Genomic DNA, 21,018 nt, shown 5'->3' with positions numbered 1-21,018 from the left:
TTGCATGTCAAGTTAGTGTTTGTCATGCAAAAGACTTGTTAGATGTTTGATACCAATGTTTTGCTACAGTGAGTTGGCCGCAGGAACCCGTCCTCTGGGCTGCTTCCCCACAGATCAATTTTGTATTTCAGTATTACTATATGTACTTTTTGGTCAGATTTGTTTAATCTTTATAAATAGATCCGCAAATGAATAATAATAATAATAAAATGATGGAAAGGTTTCATTTTGGAAGTCGAATGATTTGATTGTATTTCTGTGCCGTTTTCCATTCAAGTGAATCCCAAAGCGGCTCACAAACAATAAATAACACGACAGTGCAGCATAAATCACATCATATAATTAACAAACCATCAGTAAAACAATCACAATCTATTAAGTACTGTTAGCAAACCAGCAGCTAAAGAATAAGAGAAACATCACAATTACAGTGTGAGTCAGATGACTGGCAAATCAATAAGGCATTCATACTCTACAAGGCAATATTAACAAAATAACTAAAAAAATAAGTTGGACAATATTAAGTTCACACACACTTCCCCAGCGATTCATAATCTTTCAGTTCCTTAAAATATGCACGCACATCCACCCAGCCAGAGGACCTTGATGTAACAGAAATACCTGCAACAGGGCTATACTTAAACTTATTAGTTAACTTAAAAACCCACATCCCATTTTATAAACTTAAGGGTGCAACCCTATAGCTTGTTTACTTTGAAGTAAAAGCAGGGCTGCTTTTTTCCCCCCAGTCGGAACTCACCAGAACTCAGTTCCGGCACCTCTCAGGTGGTCGCTGCTGCCATTACAAGAGAACGAGGGAGGTGTCCATGGTGAGTTGGGGCACTAGAAAAATAGCGCTGAGTGAGAATTACATGGGTTGTATTGGGGGGTGAGCTCCTGTTGCTCGGTTCCTGCTCCTGCCCACCTAGCAGTTCGAAAGCACGTCAAAGTGCAAGTAGATAAATAGGTACCACTCCGGCGGGAAGGTAAACTGTTTCCGTACGCTGCTCTGTTTCGCCAGAAGCGGCTTTGTCATGCTGGCCACATGACCCGGAAGTTGTCTGCGGACAAACGCCGGCTCCCTCGGCCAGTAAAGCAAGATGAGCGCCGCAACCCCAGAGTCGGACACAACTGGACCTGATGGTCAGGGTTCCCTTTACCTTTACCTATCGGGGGTGGACTTTTTCAGCTGAGTTATTTTCTAGGTGAGTTTCCGGGGCACACGAGTCAGTGGTGGGTGAGACTATAAACAGAAGTGGGTGGAATAAGGAGTGTGAATTTTTCTCACACATCCTTCTCTATCCTCCATTCAAACAAGCAAAAAGCATTATTGGAGTTCAAAGGATAAAGCCAAGTGAGGCCAAAAAAATCGAGGAGGATGCAAAGCTGGACCCGTGAGGTATGGTCCAGGGAGGGTTCTGAGGGCCAGACAGAGATGCTTGGAGGGCCACAATCGCCTTGCCTGGTATACGTATACACACACACACACACACACACACACACACACACACTTTGTAGCCATTTAAAGTAAGCATCCAAACACTGAGCCAGCATAAAAGAAATTAAATGGAGCAGCTTCTAGACAGTTGTACATAAGCAGCTCTAGAACTTCATCTCCTTTTTGGACGGCGAGCTGATTATTGAGACCTGGGCTTAAGAAAGCTTAAGGTGCCTTAATGCCTGGGATCTGCTCCAGATTCCCGGCACACCTGTGGCCTTATAAAGGGGGCGTGCAGTCCTTCGAGGGAGTCAATTGCTTGCTCAGCCTCACCCGACCTCCATCCCCAATAGAAGAAATGCTAGGTTCAAATGCTTCGCAGGTTGAGGCGAGAACAGAACCCCCAGGCCCTTTTTGAGGGGCCGCAATGGCCCTACCTGGCCCCACAAGCACCTACATATCAGTGCTGTCCTCATGGGGCTGGTGGTCACTCTCGGCCCCCTTGGCGAACGGCTTGGTGATTGTGGTCTCCGTCCAGTTCAAGAAGCTCCGCTATCCTTTGAACTACGTCCTGGTGAACCTGGCCGTGGCCGATCTCTTGGTCACCTTCTTTGGGAGCACCATCAGCTTCGTCAACAACGCCCGCGGCTTCTTTATCTTTGGCCAGGCGAACCTGCGAGTTTGAAGGCTTCATGGTCTCCTTAACAGGTAGGGAGGTGACCCACGTGGCCCTTTGGTTTCCTTTGAAAGCAGTGATTCAGACCTTGCATTCATACACTGCTGTTGGAGCATTCGGAGCGCATTGTGCGTCATACATCTCCATAATCTGCACAACAGTTGCATTCTCATGCCAGTGTTATGATCCTCATATTGCAGATTGGGTGGAAGGGATGCCTGAAGCAGAGGAAGTCAGAGTTGGCATACAATGGGTTATCTGGAAGGGCCCAGCTTAGTAGTAAAACATCTGCTTTTCATGCAGAAGGCCAAGGGTTCAATCCCTGGCATCTCCAGGTAAAGTTAGGAATTTTACCCTTTCGAAATCCTAGAGGGAGCTGCTGCCAGTGATTGTGATTACCGTATTTTTCGCTCCATAGGGCGCACCGGACCATAGGGCGCACCTCGTTTTTAGAGGAGGAAACAAAACAAACAAAATATTTTTTTCTGGTTTTCCTTCTCTAAAAGCCCTGGTTTTTTTTAGGATCAGCTAAAGGTTTTGCAGCTTTTTTTGCAAAGGGAAAAGCCCTGTGTTTTTTTAGTATCAGCTAAAAGTTTTGCAGCTTTTTTGCAAAGGGAAAAGCCCTGTTTTTTTGAAGGATCAGCTAAAAGTTTTGCAGCTTTTTTGCAAAGGGGAGAAAGCAAAGCTCCTTTTGCAAAGGGGGGAAAAGCCAAAGAGGAAAAAGCCCTGTTTTATGGGGTTCAACTCACATTTCTGCAGCTTCTAAAGGAAAGGGAGCCTTTTCTACAGTTTCCAGACAGATAATTTCTCAGCCAGTCACATGTCTCTGGGGAAACAACCAACCTCCCTCTGCAGCACATTCAACAATGGAGGTCTGGGCAGAGGGCGGGTCTGAAAGGGAGCCGGACTCTTATCTCTCTCCCTATCTCTTGCTGATCAGCTGCTGAGCTGGGTCCTTTCAACACCCCCTTTTCTCTTTGTAAAATAAAAGGCACTATCTGGTTTTGGCCCCTGGGCAATTCAGCTCCAGGGACCCACCATTCGCTCCATAAGATGCACAGATATTTCCCCTTCCTTTTTAGGAGGAAAAAAGTGCATCCTATGGAGCGAAAAATACGGTCAATACTGAGTTAGATGGATCAAGGAAGATGGATGAATCTGCCATCCAGGGAAGTCAGCTTCCTATATTCCTCTTTAAACCAGCTCTTAATTCAGAACCCCAAGGACTGGAACCTTGCTTCATATTTAGAAGACTCAGTGGCGAGGCATGCAGAAGGTCCCAGGTTCAATCCCCAATGGCATCTCCAGTTGGAGCTGGGGGGAAGAATGCTGTCTGAAACCCTGGCGAGCTGCTGCCAGTCAGGGTAGACAATACTGAGCTAGATGGACCAACTGTCCTGATTCAGTATAAAGCAACTTCTTTTTTATTTTTCGAAAGCTCAGCAACCCTGATTTTTAAAATAAAAATTACAAAATGGATAGCGCCATAGTTTCCCATGAGTAAATGCCATTTTGTGCTGCTATCTGATCATTTAGAAAACACTAGCCATTTTTGAGATTGTGCTTAGTTATTCCCCTTCTCTGTGGTCAACCTCTCTTCTCTAGCCCTTCTTTTTCCAACTAGCACAGGCTGGTCCATTAGGGCAAATAGGGCACTGCCCCCACCACCCTCATCTCAGCTCAGCCAACCCCAACCTCTCTGCCATCTTACTTACAACCAGCCCAGAGGGTGGCACTGCCCATCAGCCTTCTCCTCCTCCTTAGTCTCAGCATTGCCCTTGCAGAGAGGAGGAGGAGAACAAAACTTTAATTGCTTGGCTCTGGCGCCACCTGCTGTTGGGCTCCTTGCCTGTTGCCCTACCATTTCCAATGGGCACCAGTCAACAACCCTGAGTTTACGTTATGAATAAAACCTGCATTTTTCAAAGGAACGCGCAAAAGCTGTGCCTGCTATGTTTGGCTCTGTTCATCCCTGAGCTCTTCTCGAGGATGGGAGACGTGTTCTCTGTTGTTCTTGAAGGCATGACTAGAACCAAGGTGGAAGCAGATATCGGCTAAAACTTTGGAGACACTGCCTGATGGGAGGAGCAGTTTAACAGGGGAGCAGAACTGTCCCAGGAGGTGGTGGTGAACTCTCTGCAGCTGGGAGTCTTTCAGCAGAGTTGGGTCTGCCAGGGGATGCTGCAGATCATAGAATCATAGAATCCTAGAGTTGGAAGAGACCACAAGGGCCATCCAGTCCAACCCCCTGCCAAGCAGGAAACACCATCAAAGCATTCCTGACAGATGGCTGTCAAGCCTCTGCTTAAAGACCTCCAAAGAAGGAGACTCCACCACACTCCTTGGCAGCAAATTCCACTGCTGAACAGCTCTCACTGTCAGGAAGTTCTTCCTAATGTTTAGGTGGAATCTTTTTTCTTGTAGTTTGAATCCATTGCCCCGTGTCCGCTTCTCTGGAGCAGCAGAAAACAACCTTTCTCCCTCCTCTATATGACATCCTTTTATATATTTGAACATGGCTATCATATCACCCCTTAACCTTCTCTTCTCCAGGCTAAACATACCCAGCTCCCTAAGCCGTTCCTCATAAGGCATTGTTTCCAGGCCTTTGACCATTTTGGTTGCCCTCTTCTGGACACGTTCCAGCTTGTCAGTATCCTTCTTGAACTGTGGTGCCCAGAACTGGACACAGTATTCCAGGTGTGGTCTGACCAGAGCAGAATATAGTGGTACTATTACCTCCCTTGATCTAGACGCTATACTCCTGTTGATGCAGACTCCTGCATTGAATAGGGCTTGGACTGGATGGCCTCTAAAACATCCCTCCAACCCTACAATTCTAGGTTATCTCTTCTTTTTTTCCAGGGATTGTGGGTCTTTGGTCCTTGGCGATCCTGGCCTTTGAGAGGTATCTCGTGATCTGCAAACCAGTGGGCGATTTCCGCTTCCAGAAAAGGCACGCAGTGCTTGGTTGTGCTTTCACTTGGGGGTGGTCGTTAGTCTGGACGGTCCCACCACTCCTCGGTTGGAGCAGCTATGTCCCTGAAGGTTTGTTGACAGGGGACTTTAGGAAGCCACCTTATGCCGTCTCAGACTGACCATCTAGCCCTGATCTATTGGACACGAGGCGGGGAGCAGGTCAAGATCCAAGGCAGGTTCAGGCACGAGGTTGCAGGTTGAGCATACGCTTGCAACTAAGTTGCTCATGCAACTTGGGCTGGGTCTGGCTGGCTTTTATCTGGCCCTATGCTTAGGGCGGCCCCGATCCTCTGGAGACTCGCCTCTCCTCCGGGCCTGGAGGCGAGCCCTCCTCCTGTAGGCACTTAGCTCTCTTTGCCTCTCTGTCCTGAGCCTCTGCAGCTCAGGAGAGGCTGGTGGGTTACTGGACCCAGGGGCTGCCTCAGCTTCCTCTGAAGAGGCTGGGAGTGGAGCACCTGCAGGCAATGGGTCCTCCCTCCCATCAGGAGCCGGAGCAGACTCTGCTGATGCCTGCACCTGGGGATGCAGCACAGGTGGGGATCCTTCAGGCTCAAGCCCTGGCCCTGGCTCAGCTGGTTCTGGAGGCGGGGAATCCTGTGCAGGCTGGGATCCCTCAGGTTCAGCATCTGAGTCTGACTCCCAGGCTATCACACATTCTACACCAGGGTTAGCCGATGTGGAGCCCTACATATGTCACTGGACTCTGACTCCCATCATCCCCGACCACTGGCCATAGGCATAGCCAAGGTGGGGCAGGGACGGGAGCTGCCCCCCCCCCCGATCAAGTAAATAGAATGCTTAACTAATCATGTCACTTCTGCCTCCCACAACCAAGTCCTGCCCCCCCCCCTAAAAAAATCCTGGCTACTCCCATGCCACTGGCCATTCTAATAAGGGATGATGGGAGCTGTAGTCCAAAACATAGCAGTGCTAGCTGGGGCCAATGGGAATTGAATGTTTAGGAAAGAGTTGTAGCTTGGTGACAGAGCATCTGCTTGGCATGCAGAAGGTCCCAGGTTCAACCCCGAGCATCTCTAGGTACGGCTGGGAATGCTGACAATACAGCCAGCTGAATCCTTGGTCCGACTCAGCAGAAAGACTTTGAAGAGACTTACTTGCAGGATAGCAACTATCAACAAGCAGTAGCATCTATGCATATCAAGTCCAATGCAACACATTTCTTTCCCTTGAGCCCAAGAGAGGGTCTTCTTTCTTCTTGCTTCCAAAAACTCTTTCGCAGCAGTGCCTAAGTTATCAGTCCATTCTTTGCCTGTCCTCACAAACTCCTCTGGACCCAGCATCTGCTTGAAGTTTCCACACTCAGCAAAACAACCAGCCAACCTCCAACTCCCACCCCTCCTATCTAAGACACAGACATTCACTTTTAAAGGGAGTTAACAAATTAACAAGGGAATGATTTGGCGTTTCCAGGGCCTTAAAAGGTTCCCTTTCCCCCAGTACAATTCATTCCTTGCAAAATACATTTTTTTCCTAACGGATACAGTACAAACACTCAAGAGTTCTCTCCCTTCCTCGAATCCTAGGCTTGAGGACATCCTGCGGCCCCAACTGGTACAGCGGCGGAACCAGCAACAACAGCTACATCATGACTTTGTTCGTGACCTGCTTTGCGATGCCTCTCAGCACAATCCTTTTCTCCTATGCCAACTTGCTCGTGACGCTGAGAGCCGTGAGTACCAGGCAGAGCTGGGCTTGTGCGTGCCCTGTTGTGCTGCTTCGAGCACATCGCTGTAGACGGCCGAGGGGCAACGAGCGGCCCCTTGACGCTTCCCCGGTCCTTCCCGCAGGTGGCGGCTCAGCAGAAAGAGCAGGAGACCACTCAGCGGGCTGAGAGGGAGGTGACGCGGATGGTTGTCGCCATGGTGGCTGCCTTCCTCGTCTGCTGGCTGCCCTACGCCAGCTTCGCCATGGTGGTCGCCACCCACAAGGACCTTGCCGTACGGCCAGCGCTCGCTTCCCTGCCGTCATATTTCTCCAAGACGGCGACAGTGTACAACCCCGTCATCTACGTCTTCATGAACAAGCAGGTAACCACCCGAGGGGAAATGAAATGATTGTGGGGACGAGGGCCGTTTATTAGCCAGGATCATTTGTGGTCCTTTTTAAGGGCCAGGGCCGGCGCGTCCATTAAGGCGAACTAGGCAATTGCCTAGGGCGCCAAAATGGAGGGGGCGCTGGCCAGGCTTGGGCGGGACGGGCAAGCAGCAGCTTCTCCGCTGTAGCGGAGAGGTGCTGCTTGCCCCCTACACCACCCCCCGGCTCCCACTAAAGCAGGCTTTGGCGGGGGCGGGGGGGGGGGCAGGACGGGCGAGCAGCAGTTTCTCTGCTACAGTGGAGAAATTGCTGCTTGCCTCTCCACTCCCCCCACCTCCCGCTAAAGCAGCACCGGTCCTGTTAAGGGCAATTCTGTAGACTGGGAAACATCTATACCCTGTGAGTCAAATCAATCAATCTCTTTACTATGGTCAATGACTAATATTCAGCAACCTGTAAGTCATCACAGAGAGCGTCTTCCATGGCAGTGGACTACGTATGTCTGGGTTGGGGAACTTTTCTCAGGCTCAGGGCCAAGCTAGCTCATAAGGAACCTTCCAGAGCTGCCGTCCAGTAGTAGTAGTAGTAGTAGTAGTAGTAGTAGTAGTAGTAGTAATGTATTTGTACCCTGCCCATCTGACTGGGTTGCACAGGCCACTCTGGGCAGCTTCCAGCATACACAAAAACATAGTATAACATTAAACACAAAAAAACTCCCTATACAGGGCCACCTTCGGATGTCTGCCAAAAGGTTGTTACTCATCTCCACAGGGTGGGAACCACTGCCGAGAAGGCCCTCTTCCAATGGTAGGTGGGGACAGAGGCAAAAGTGGGCAGGACAATGGATGCAACTCTTACATTTCTGTACTGTAGGGCTACATTACAAGTTTAATTCTGAGGTTCCTATGTCCCCCCCCCCCCACTTTTTGGAGAAATATGGAGGAACATGAATTGTGATGGGTTTCTGTTCACTTAGTTTCAGGATGTTCAATTTAAGAACGTCCAAATTTCCATTTAACCAAATTTCTCCTCCATGTTTACGCACCGCAACGAACTGCTCATTTGGACCCACCTTCAGTTCCGCAGTTGCCTCCTCTACACCATGAGCTGTGGCCACAGACCATTATCTTCCCAGGACACGACACCGGCTGTGATCAGCCTCCCAAGCCGCCTCACCACCTCAGCTTCAGAAGGAAGCAGGAATCAAGTGTCACCTTCCTAACGATGCAGATGGGCAGGACCTGCAGCCGCCGCCACCTTTGAACGTGGCTCTCGTTTCCGTTCTCCAAGTCGCCTTGTTAAAAGTGCAAAATCTGGGAAATGGAATCCCACAGAAGAAGTCACAGTACCTTTTATTAGAGGCACATCTGATGGATAGAGAGAAATCTGCGAACTCGTCGGGTCCATGTATTTTCTTCCTCCCCAGCTTGTGTCCTAAACTTTGCCCGTTTATAAATGTGAATTGGGCCCAGAAACTAATTGGCAGCCAGAGCAGTTGGGTCAGGATAGTTGCAATATGCTCAAACTGTCTTGCTCCTCTCAAATAATCCTAGTAACTGTAGCTTAGCTCTCACAGAGCTACAGTTCCCAGTACCCTTAAACTATGGTTCCTAGGATCCTTGGGGGGAAGTCGTGTGCATGAAATGTGCTTTCGATATACAGTGGTACCTCGCAAGACGAATGCCTCGCACAACGAAAAACACGCTAGACGAAAGGGTTTTGCGATTTTTTAGGTGACTCGCAAGACGAATTTTTCTATAGGCATGCTTTGCAAGACGAAAATTTCAATGCATTCCTATGGGAATTAAATTTCAATGCATTCCTATGGGAATCCGTGCTTCGCAAGACGAATTTTTCGCAATACGAAACGACTCGCAGAACGAATTAATTTCGTCTTGCGAGGCACCACTGTATGGTGCACATTTGATTTATGTTAGAACAACAACAACTAAAAGCCTCCAGGAGTTGCTGGTCTTTTTAACTCCCATCAGCCCCAGCCAACATGGTCAACAGATGAGTCACAGTCCAGCAAGATCTGGAGGGCCACAGGTCTGCAGCCCTAATCTCAGAGGATGAAGCTGCACTTTGGAAAAGCTCCAACTCTTTTCTCCGGCAGGCCAGTTAATCTTGCTCCGCACACCTGTCCTTTTTCATCTTCTTCTGGCCACACTGCTGGGACCAGGAGTCGTGAACCCAATTTAACAGCCAACTGCATGATTTGCATTTTCTCCAACTGCTCTTGGGAAGTGGTAAGTGTGTGTGTGTGTGTGTGTGTGTGTGTGTGAGAGAGAGAGAGAGAGAGAGAGAGAGAGAGAGAGAGCGCTTCCCATATAAAGGCTCCCATCTTATCTGCACACCAGATGAAAGGAAGAAATGAAAAACCGTCTGGTTCCTTTCGACCCTCTCAAGCCTTACTTACGCCATCAAAATATCTTGCACCTGAAATAAAATATCTTGCCCCTTTATTTGTGTTAGGTTATGTTGTTGTCGTGTATGTGGTATTTTTTTAAAAATTGCTTGGGAGTTATTTTTAACAGTGGTTACCCGGGGCGGAAGAGAAAAGTGGAGCGAAATAAATAAATAAGGAAATCAAAGCAAATCACTTTGCTCAGGCCTTGAAGGGGCGTAGAAAACTTATGTGGATTAAACATCTTTATTTAGCACAAAACATACTGATGCTAGGATCCAAAGGCCTGTGTTCCAAGGTACTGCACACAGGGCCGTCTTAAAGGGATCGGCCGCCCTGGTGCGACGATCCCTCTGCACCCCCGGTAGGCTGCCTCTCCGCCCACCTCCCTCCCGCGCTGGCCGCCCCTCGGGAGGGGGGGTGGGCGAGCGGGGGATGAGGGGTGTGGCGCTGGAGCGGCGCGGGGCTTTGCGCGCCCTTCCCAGCGCTCCAGCTGGGGCTCCAGAGGGCAGCCAGCTTGCAAGTTGCTCGCCAGCGCGCGAGCGCCCGCCCACCCATGGGGGCAGGCGCGGGTTGGGGAGGGGGCAGCCGGTATGCCGGCGGGCTCGCGGGGGCGCCCCTGGGAGGCTTGGCGCCCTGGTGCACCGCGCCACCCAGCCCCTACGACAAGACGGCCCTGACTGCACACACCGAGAGAGGTTGCCAACTTCCCTTTCTGGCTGCAGCTCCTGCGACCAACGCAGACGGCAAGCACTATTAAGAGGCATTGCCTCTTGTAAGCGATGCAGCGGTTACTCTGAAGAAGGGACTGCTGCAATGCACTCTGTGTGGGGCTTCCCTTGTACTTGATCCAGAACCCGTTGTATGTGCAGAATGCTGCAGCACAATTGCTGGCAGGAGTGAGACCCTGTCGGCGTGTAAAAACCTCGCCTGATTGCCGAAGAATTGATGCTTTTGAATTATGGTGCTGGAGGAGACTCTTGAGAGTCCCATGGACTGCAAGAAGATCAAACCTATCCATTCTTAAAGAAATCAGCCCTGAGTGCTCACTAGAAGGACAGATCCTGAAGCTGAGGCTCCAGTACTTTGGCCACCTCATGACTCTTCGTGACCCCATGGACCAGAGCACGCCAGGCACACCTATCCTCCACTGCCTCCCGCAGTTTGGCCAAACTCATGCCAGTCGCTTCGAGAACACTGTCCAACCATCTCATCCTCTGTCGTCCCCTTCTCCTTGTGCCCTCCATCTTTCCCAACATCAGGGTCTTTTCCAGGGAGTCTTCTCTTCTCATGAGGTGGCCAAAGTACTGGAGCCTCAACTTCAGGATCTGCCCTTCCAGTGAGCACTCAGGGCTGATTTCTTTGAGAATGGATAGGTTTGATCTTCTTGCAGTCCGTGGGACTCTCAAGAGTTTTGTATTATGTACAAAAACATAATAAAACATTAAAAGCTTCTCTGTACAAGGCTGCCTTCAGATGTCTTCTAAAGGGTGTATAGTTACTTATCTCCTTGACAACTGATGGGAGTTTCTCCACTGAGAAAAGAATACATTTGGATTGACTGCAGAAGGCATGTCTCTTTTTCCCTGTTCTACAGCTCTTCTTCTGCCCTCACTTTGCTGGGTAGAAAAACAGGAAGTGAGCGTGAAGGGTAAGCGAGGGCAATAAATCATCACTTGCCATTCATGGTCTAGGGCAGGATGCCCCTGCGCTTCCTTCTTGAGCCTGCCTTCCGTGAACACCTGAACCCAAACAGATTGATATTAAGTGACAAGTGGGAGCTAATTGCACCGACGGGTCCATGCTGAGCGTAATTATCCAGAGAGGAGTTTGCTGCAAATCAATTAATTAAGAGCGCCTTTCCCCCTTTTAAACGCCGCGCTTGCGCTCCCACCCACTCCCGCCTCGTGCCACCGGTCGCTTCGTTTTCTCCCAATTAATGCAATTCATCTGCTTTTTTGTTTACAACCACCAGGACTTAATCCAATTAATTAAATGTTAAGCGTCTCCGTTGACTATCACTAGAGGAAAAGGGATGGGGGGAGAGTTAAATTTGCAAAGAGCAACAAAAAGAGGGAATTTGTCACTAATAATTTGCAAAGTGAGGAAGAGATGCTGGGTATGCAGTTTGGTGGGGAATCATTTGCCTTCCATAGAACACAGAGTGCCGCTTATGACAGAGGCAGGATACTGCCCCATCTAGCTCAGTATAGTCCAAACTATTCCCCCCCCCCCGTATAATTTATATTAGTTTTTTCCTTATATAACACAACAAATCCAACCTTACAATAACCAACAAATATACTCAGTGGTATAGTCCAAACCAGTAGTTCTCAGACGGTGCGGCAGGAGGATGGCAAGTGTTGTGGGAAGATTCGAAGAAAAACGAAGAAACCTCAGAATGTTCCCACCGGTAAAAAGTTTTAAGACAAGCAATGAATTTTGCGGCCTCGTACAGGGACATGTTGCAACACTGGTGGAAAAAGATTTGATAATTACTTCCCACCACCGTCTACAGAAAATTTTGACCGGGTTAGAGACCCCTTTTTGAACTGCAGCTGTTCAGGACTGGCATTGAACAAAGAGGAGGAAATGGCATGCATTTTGCATGCTCACACCTTGAAAATGAAACACAGGAGTATGCCCCTGGACTCACTTTTGGGGTATACAACCAGAAACAGTATCCCCACCTCTCTTCAAGATCATTGGCTATTCTTCTACAGTTCCCCATCACATATAGAGTCATAGAATCATAGAGTTGGAAGAGACCACAAGGGCCATCCAGTCCTACCCCCTGCCAAGCAGGAATCACCATCAAAGCATTCCTGACAGGTGGCTGTCAAGCCTCCGCTTAAAGACCTCCAAAGAAGGAGACTCCACCACACTCCTTGGCAGCAAATTCCACTGTCAAACAGCTCTTACTGTCAGGAAGTTCTTCCTAATGTTTAGGTGGAATCTTCTTTCTTGTAGTTTGAATCCATTGCCCCATGTCCGCTTCTCTGGAGCAGCAGAAAACAACCTTTCTCCCTCCTCTATATGACATCCTTTTATATATTTGAACATGGCTATCATATCACCCCTTAACCTTCTGTTCTCCAGGCTAAACATACCCAGCTCCCTAAGCCGTTCCTCATAAGGCATCGTTTCCAGGCCTTTGACCATTTTCGTTGCTCTCCTCTGGACAGGTTCCAGCTTGTCAGTATCCTTCTTGAACTGTGGTGCCCAGAACTGGACACAGTATTCCAGGTGAGGTCTGACCAGAGTGGAATACAGTGGTACTATTACTTCCCTTGATCTAGATGCTATACTCCTATTGATGCAGCCCAGAATTGCATTGGCTTGTTGTGAAGAGGGATTTTCTACTCTGACAAATATGAAAGATCAGAAAAGAGAAAGGTTTAATTGTGTTGATGAGGAGATGAATGTTTGTCTCAGTTTAGACCTAATATAAAGGAGATTGTCAGGCTAAACCAAGCTCACGCCTCTCAATGAGCTTGTATCCATGCTTAAGGTACATATCTAAGAGGCATGTTTATAATTATATTTTGGGAATTGTTCATGTTCTTTAGTAGCTGCATTGTTTCATACTTTCTGGATGTCCTGTGATTATATTATAAAACAGTTGTGTTCTGTCTTATAAATCAAACACCGATAGTTGTTGTTTCATTTTCTGATGTATTTATCAATTAAAAAATTCGTCTGGCGTGTGGTCCAGAGGAAAAAGTTTGAGAACCACTTGTCTACACTGTGGGGATGTTTACGGATGCAGGATAGGATATATTGTTTATTATATCCTATTCCAACTTGTGTTAACAAGTCCTGGAACTAAGCAGAGTTTTACATTCCCCTTTTTAAAGTCACACACAGTGGAAAGCTTGCTCAGACACGCTAGTGTCTCTATAATAATATTGTCCTGGTATTTCCCCCTTTAATCCCTCCTAAAATAAGACACGACGCAGTCTTCTATAACAGTGTTTTTCAACCACTGTTCCGTGGCACACTAGTGTGCCGCGAGATGTTGCCTGGTGTGCCGTGGGAAAAATTGAAAAATTACTTTTATATATAGTCAATATAGGCACAGAGTTAATTTTTTTAAACATTTTCTTTTTTTTTTTAAACAGAATTTATTAGCATTTTCGTAATATAACACAAACCCAACCCCACACCTACAAATACAAAAACAAATACAAATACACATAATGTCAGGATTCTTCTTCTTATTTGTATATCTTACAAAAAAATAATTTCTACTTCTGAATCTTGACGTTTTCTAAACATTTTTTTAAACGTTTTCTAATGGTGGTGTGCCTCGTGATTTTTTTCATGAAACAAGTGTGCCTTTGCACAAAAAAGGTTGAAAAACACTGTTCTATAAAAGCATGTAAAGAGTTTACTTACAAGATATCTGTTCACAATCGGATCCCAGAAGGCAGACTTTTAGCTTAGAAAATATAATATACATTAGGAGACTATTCCTTAAGGGTGATAGCTCCTTCTAGTCTCTTGGCTGGAGGCCAAGAGAGCAGCTTGCCTAAGCACATGTTGCTCGGTTGAAAGACGGTCGGAAAGAGAAAGATGGAGTTTGGTCCCTGTGTTTTTGTGTTAACCTGCACAGGTGAGGCCACACCCATCTCCAGTTAAACAGAGGAAGTTTGTCTCAGCCCAGGAGAACAGGAAGTTCCGGCTGGAGGACTGAGACAACCTTCATGTCCACTCTAGCAATGTTGTATTTGACTGCTCTTGTGTTTCACATACCACATACACTGACTCACAGTGGCTCTCCAGAGTTTCGGGCACAGGGGGGTTGTTTGCCAGCCTGCCCCAGAGGTATTAGCATTGAATCAGAAACCTCCTGCATGCCTTCCAGCTCTTCCCAGGGCTGCATTTGAAGGGGAAGTAGTATGGATTAGGCAGATTCACCTTTCAAGGCAAACCAAATCTATTATCTCCCCCATTCTCATAATCTGAACCCAGAGCCCAATTTTGAACTCAGTGTTCCAGTCCCTGCACTGGGATGGCATAGCAAGAGAGAAGAAATTTGGCTCAGTTCACAATTAAAGGTGTACGCACCAAATTTCGCACTTCCTGAAACAATGCACACACTGAACCGCAGCTGCCACCCTTTGAAATTTGCACTTCTCCAAATGTTTCAGTGCTGTTATTCCACGAGAGCGGGAAAGGTGGCCCTAAGGACCCATGCGATGGAGGTGGAGGTAGACCTTAGTTATGAGGCGGACGCTGTATCCTTTTTTTAAAAAAAATTGCAAACTGGCGTGGGGAACTGAACCTAAGCCTGGGAAAAATGAGAAGCAGAGGCAAATTGAAATTGATAAATTCACCCATCCTTAACCAAAGTGCAAAAAAAACCCCACCCAACAACCACTAGGCAGACCTGGGTCTCTTGTTTCTTATCCAGGATTCAGGTAAGGAAGAAAGAGACTCTACTGGCTCTAGGAAACAGTTCATTATAAAAGAACTGATGTAATCATGACATCCCCTTCATGGATCACTGCCTTGTCGTGGCGAAGGGGCTTGAATTACTCAGGTAAGCTATGGACAGGTCAAGATGGACAGGTCATAGCGGAGAGTTTGGACCAAACGTGATCCACCTGGAGAAGGAACTGGCAAGCCGCTCCAGTATCCCTGCCAAGAAAACTCCATGGACAAAGACAACAGGCATATAAAAGATATGACGCTGGAAGATGAGCCCCTCAGGTCGGAAGGCGTCCAACTTGCTACTGGGGAAGAGCGGAGGACAAGTACAAGTAGATCCAGAGCTGATGAAGCGGCTGGGCCAAAGCCGAAAGGACGCTCAGTTGCGGATATGCCTGGAAGCGAAAGGAAAGTCCAATGCTGTAAAGAAAAGTATTGCATAGGAACCTGGAATGTAAGAACCATGAACCTTGGTAAGCTGGATGTGGTAAAAAATGAGATGGCAAGAATAAACATTGACATCCTAGGCATCAGTGAACTAAAATGGACAGGAATGGGCGAATTCAGTTCGGATGACTATCATATCTACTACTGTGGGCAGGAATCCCGTAAAAGAAATGGAGTGGCCCTCATAGTCAACAAAAGAGTGGCGAAAGCTGTACTGGGATGCAACTTCAAAATGATAGAATGATCTCGATACGAATCCAAGGCAGTCCTTTTAACATCACAGTAATCCAAGTTTATGCACCAACTACCAGTGCTGAAGAAACCGAAATTGACCAATTCTATGAAGACTTACAACACCTTATAGAAATGACACCAAAGAAGGATGTTCTTCTCATTATAGGGGATTGGAATGCTAAAGTAGGGAGTCAAGAGATAAAAGGAACAACTGGCAAGTTTGGCCTTGGAGTTCAAAATGAAGCAGGGCAAAGGCTAATAGAGTTCTGTCAAGAGAACAAGCTGGTCATCACAAACACTCTTTTCCAACAACACAAGAGACGACTCTACACATGGACATCACCAGATGGGCAACATCGAAATCAGATTGATTATATTCTCTGCAGCCAAAGATGGAGAAGCTCTATACACTCAGCAAAAACAAGACCTGGAGCTGACTGTGGCTCAGATCATCAGCTTCTTATAGCAAAATTCCAGCTTAAACTGAAGAAAGTAGGAAAAACCACTGGGCCAGTAAGATTCAATCTAAATCAAATTCCTTATGAATACACAGTTGAAGTGCAGAACAGGTTCAAGGATTTAGATTTGGTGGATAGAGTACCTGAAGAACTGTGGATGGAGGCTCGTAACATTATACAGGAGACAGCAACGAAAACCATCCCAATGAAAAAGAAATGCAAGAAAGCAAAGTGGCTGACCAATGAGGCCTTACAAATAGCGGGGGAGAGAAGACAAGCAAAATGTGAAGGAGATCGTGAAAGATACAGGAAATTGAATGCAGATTTCCAAAGAATAGCAAGGAGAGACAAGAGGGCCTTTCTAAACGAGCAATGCAAAGAAACAGAGGAAAATAACAGAATGGGAAAAACCAGAGATTTATTCAAGAAAATTGGAGATATGAAAGGAACATTTCGTACAAAGATTACCACAATTAAGGACAAAAGTGGAAAGGACCTAACAGAAGCAGAAGACATCAAGAAGAGGTGGCAAGAATACACAGAGGAATTATACCAGAAAGATATGGAGGTCTCATACACCCCAGGAAATGTGGTTGCTGACCTTGAGCCAGACATCCTGGAGAGTGAAGTCAAATGGGCCTTAGAAAGCCTTGCTAACAACAAGGCCAGTGGAAGTGATGATATTCCAGCTGAACTATTTAAAATTTTAAAAGAGGATGCTGTTAAGGTGCTGCACTCAATATGCCAGCAAGTTTGGAAAACTCAGCAGTGGCCAGAGGATTGGAGAAGATCAGTCTACATCCCAATCCCAAAGAAGGGCAGTGCCAAAGAATGCTCCAACTACCGCACAATTGCACTCATTTCACACGCTAGCAAGGTTATGCTTAAAATTCTACAAGGCAGGCTTAAGCAGTATGTGGACCGAGAACTCCCAGAAGTGCAAGCTGGATTTCGAAGGGGCAGAGGAACCAGAGACCAAATTGCAACATGCGCTGGATTATGGAGAAAGCCAGAGAGTTCCAGAAAAACATCTACTTCTGCTTCATTGATTATGCAAAAGCATTTGACTGTGTCGACCACAGCAAACTATGGCAAGTTCTTAAAGAAATGGGAGTGCCGGATCACCTCATTTGCCTCCTGAGAAATCTCTATGTGGGACAAGAAGCTACAGTTAGAACTGGATATGGAACAACTGATTGGTTCAAAATTGGGAAAGGAGTACGACAAGGCTGTATATTGTCTCCCTGCTTATTTAACTTATATGCAGAATACATCATGCGAAAGGCTGGACTGGATGAATCCCCAACCGGAATTAAGATTGCCGGAAAAAATATCAACAACCTCAGATATGCTGATGATACTACCTTGATGGCAGAAAGTGAGGAAGAATTGAAGAACCTTTTAATGAGGGTGAAAGAAGAGAGCGCAAAATATGGTCTGAAGCTCAACATCAAAAAAACTAAGATCATGGCCACTGGTCCCATCACCTCCTGGCAAATAGAAGGGGAAGAAATGGAGGCAGTGAGAGATTTCACTTTCTTGGGTTCCATGATCACTGCAGATGGTGACAGCAGTCACGAAATCAGAAGACGCCTGCTTCTTGGGAGAAAAGCAATGACAAACCTAGACAGCATCTTAAAAAGCAAAGACATCACCTTGCCGACCAAAGTCCGTATAGTTAAAGCTATGGTTTTCCCAGTAGTAATGTACGGAAGTGAGAGCTGGACCATAAAGAAGGCTGATCGCCGTAGAATTGATGCTTTTGAATTATGGTGCTGGAGGAGACTCTTGAGAGTCCCGTGGACTGCAAGAAGATCAAACCTATCCATTCTCAAAGAAATCAGCCCTGAGTACTCACTAGAAGGACAGATCCTGAAGTTGAGGCTCCAGTACTTTGGCCACCTCATGAGAAGAGAAGAATCCCTAGAAAAGACCCTGATGTTGGGAAAGATGGAGGGCACAAGGAGAAGGGGACGACAGAGGATGAGATGGTTGGACAGTGTTCTTGAAGCTACTAACATGAGTTTGGCCAAACTGCGAGAGGCAGTGAAGGATAGGCGTGCCTGGCGTACTCTGGTCCATGGGGTCACGAAGAGTCGGACACGACTGAACGACTGAACAACAACAACAATCATGACATGTTCCAAGCTGAGTTGAGGGACAACTCCGTCTGTTCAAGGCTTGTCACCAGACAAGGTGGCTTTCTGCTGTCTCCTGGACTGGCATAAGCAATATCTTGTGACAGAATTGAATAAATTGAGTTGCACCAACCCACCCACACCGCATTCCCAAGACGGCTAGCATAGCACATGTTCTTAATAATCTGTTTCCTGACACTGTCTGGCATCTCCTCCTCTAGGATCCTCAGCTGGTTGATGCCACTTTCAATTCTTTAAAAATATGTTCCAAGAATTCAAGCGAGACAAAAAGGCGTGGGGGCGGGGCGGGGAGAGAAGCTTCCACCTGCAGGGTGATCACAAGAACCGGCTCCCAGTGAACCTCATAGCGTGGACAGAGTTCCAGCCTAAGCTGCCCCAAAGATGTAAATGGGGTGTTGCTTTGCCCGTGAGATTTCCAAGCACCTCATTGGTCTCAGACCTTTTATTGGAGAACAAGGGCAAGGAGAAGAAAGAATCGCTGCAGGAGTCTACGAGGGGTGGCTGGGGGTTCATTTACTGTTCCCATTTTAATGAGAATCAGTGTCAGACTTCCCCGAACAATATGCAAACCAAAAATGAAACTGTCAACATTCACACCTCTCTGACTTGCACAGTATAGCTCCCCCCTCAAAAAAACAGAAAATTGTATACTATAATAATAATATTTATTTATTTATTTATTTATTTATATCCCACCCATCTGGCTGGGTTTTCCCAGCCACTCTGGGCGGCTTCCAACAAAATCTTTAAAATACTAGGAGAAAAGGATCCATAAAGTGCCTATATCAGGGAGATGGGCATACCAAGATGCACTGTATTAAAGGGAATTGTTTGCAAAAATGTGTCTAACGCTGATGAATCACCACGAGAGCTTTTGCTTTAAACTGCAAACCAAATTTAAGACTGGGAGAATAAACGAAAGGCTTATTTGCACATTACAAGCTCCCTCTAAGCATTTGCAAGTGCCTGTGGGAGTTAAGTGTTCATTCATTGATTAATAGAGTTATGCACCCAGGTGGGCAATGATTGTGCATTATGTATGAATAACTGTGCAGGTGTACAACTCGGCTATTTACGTACACAGATTGCACAATCCTGGAATGTAACGTCCAGACAATGAAACTGACAGGTTTTTTTCCATTCCTACCTCCTTCTGGTTACCTTTTGCATTCAAGTAACCGTGCAGCCCATTGCATTAAGACCTAGGGTGTCTCGACTGAAGGTACAAACATAAAAAGAGCCTGCTGGATGAGGCCAATCCAGCCCAGCATGCATCCTGTTCTCATAGTGGCCAACCAGATGCCTGTGGGAAACCTGCAAGCAGGACCCAAGCACAAGATGACTTTCCCCTCCTGCAGTTCCCAAGAGCAGGGAATGTGTTGAACTTGGAACGTACATGCTAAGCTTCTCCATTAAAATGAAAGGGGTCAGTCCTTCACGAACAAGGGGTAGCACTTAGGACGTCTCTGAATGGAACATGCCATTGGACTATGGTGAAGACTTGCAGAATCAGTGGAAGGAAAAAGCGCCGGCCACAGCAGCCAGGGAAGGTGGGAGCTGTAGTCCAACATCTGGAGTACAGTGGTGCCCCGCTAGACGAAAAACTCGCTAGACGAAGGCATTCGTCTAGCGGAAGGCTGCCCCGCAAGACGAATTTGTCTATGGGGCTGCCTCGCAAGACGAAAAAAAATTTTTTTTTGCTAGCGAAAACCGCGGTTTGCATTGCCGCTTCGCTAGACGAAAAAATTGCTAGACAAAAATATTCGTAGAACGAATTATTTTCGTCTAGCGGGGTACCACTGTACTACGTTCACTCCCCCAAACAAAGGGTAAAGAGAGGAAATGAATGTGAGCAGCAGTGTCACTCTTCTAGTTGGATGAGGGCAGAAATGTGTGCATTTCATTCTTAAAAAACACACACCTTAGATTACATTTTAGTTGAAATAAAAGCTTTGCCTCTGGCATGGTTTTGATGTGGGAGACAGCTCTGTAACTTCCTCCCACCCGCTTTGCATGGCCAAAGTGGTGGTTAAAAAAAACTAGACTGGGGCACTTGGTTAAGCATTTAACAACCCCAATAGTACACTTTTAATGCAAAAGTGAGCCCCAAGTGACTGTTCCAAGTTTGTGGAGCTAAGGCATAGGCCTATATATGCCTGTTCACATGGGAGGCTTACTCCCATGTAAGCACCCATAGGATTACAGCCGGGGCTCGTTACTGACGATGCCTCTGCAAGGCACTGTCCTTTTCATTCCTACAGGACTTGTGCAGGAGGATGGACTGCATTTCTTTGTTTATTGCTGTTGATAAGTCAATATTTTGTTTTTCTCCCCTCAAAGTGTATTGGTGCACAGCAAACCTCTCACCTCTGAGACCTTGTTTAATAAAAGCATTATCAATTACAAAAAAAAACCCAACCCATCTGGAGGGCCACAGGTTTCTGGTCCTGGAGTCGCCTCCTTTCCAAACCCAGAGTCAATACTGGCACAGAGGCTGCTTCTCGGGTTTGGTGCAGGTGTTTCCGTGTTTTTGCACCCACAGAAATCAGGGGACCCCAGAGGATGCATCGGCTAAACGGTGCCCCCTTTCCCACCGGAATGGCATACATAACCTCCCACTTTGGAGCGGGAACTATTTGGAAGCAGCTGGGGAGAGATCACTGGCGGAAATAACACAACGTGGTGTTTTTTTTTCACACATTCCTGTATAAAATATAACAGTGTTCATTAAG

General features: G+C 47.0%; 1 protein-coding gene across 1 annotated transcript; it reads left to right on the top strand.

Annotated features, from left to right (window-relative positions):
* The first annotated feature begins 1,796 nt into the window (after positions 1–1,796).
* On the top strand, positions 1,797–8,750 carry LOC117059787 (pinopsin-like). The gene is given in 8 exon segments (XM_033171615.1): positions 1,797–1,850; positions 1,852–1,885; positions 1,888–2,108; positions 2,110–2,146; positions 4,980–5,162; positions 6,638–6,783; positions 6,902–7,141; positions 8,227–8,750. Coding segments are annotated over 8 exon segments (1,059 nt in total). The 3' UTR covers positions 8,371–8,750.
* Positions 8,751–21,018: the final 12,268 nt, after the last annotated feature.

Source organism: Lacerta agilis, chromosome 15 (assembly GCF_009819535.1).
Source record: "Lacerta agilis isolate rLacAgi1 chromosome 15, rLacAgi1.pri, whole genome shotgun sequence".
NCBI lineage: Eukaryota > Metazoa > Chordata > Lepidosauria > Squamata > Lacertidae > Lacerta > Lacerta agilis.
Note: the sequence above shows the minus strand (reverse complement) of the source record. Positions and strands in the feature narration are given on the sequence as shown.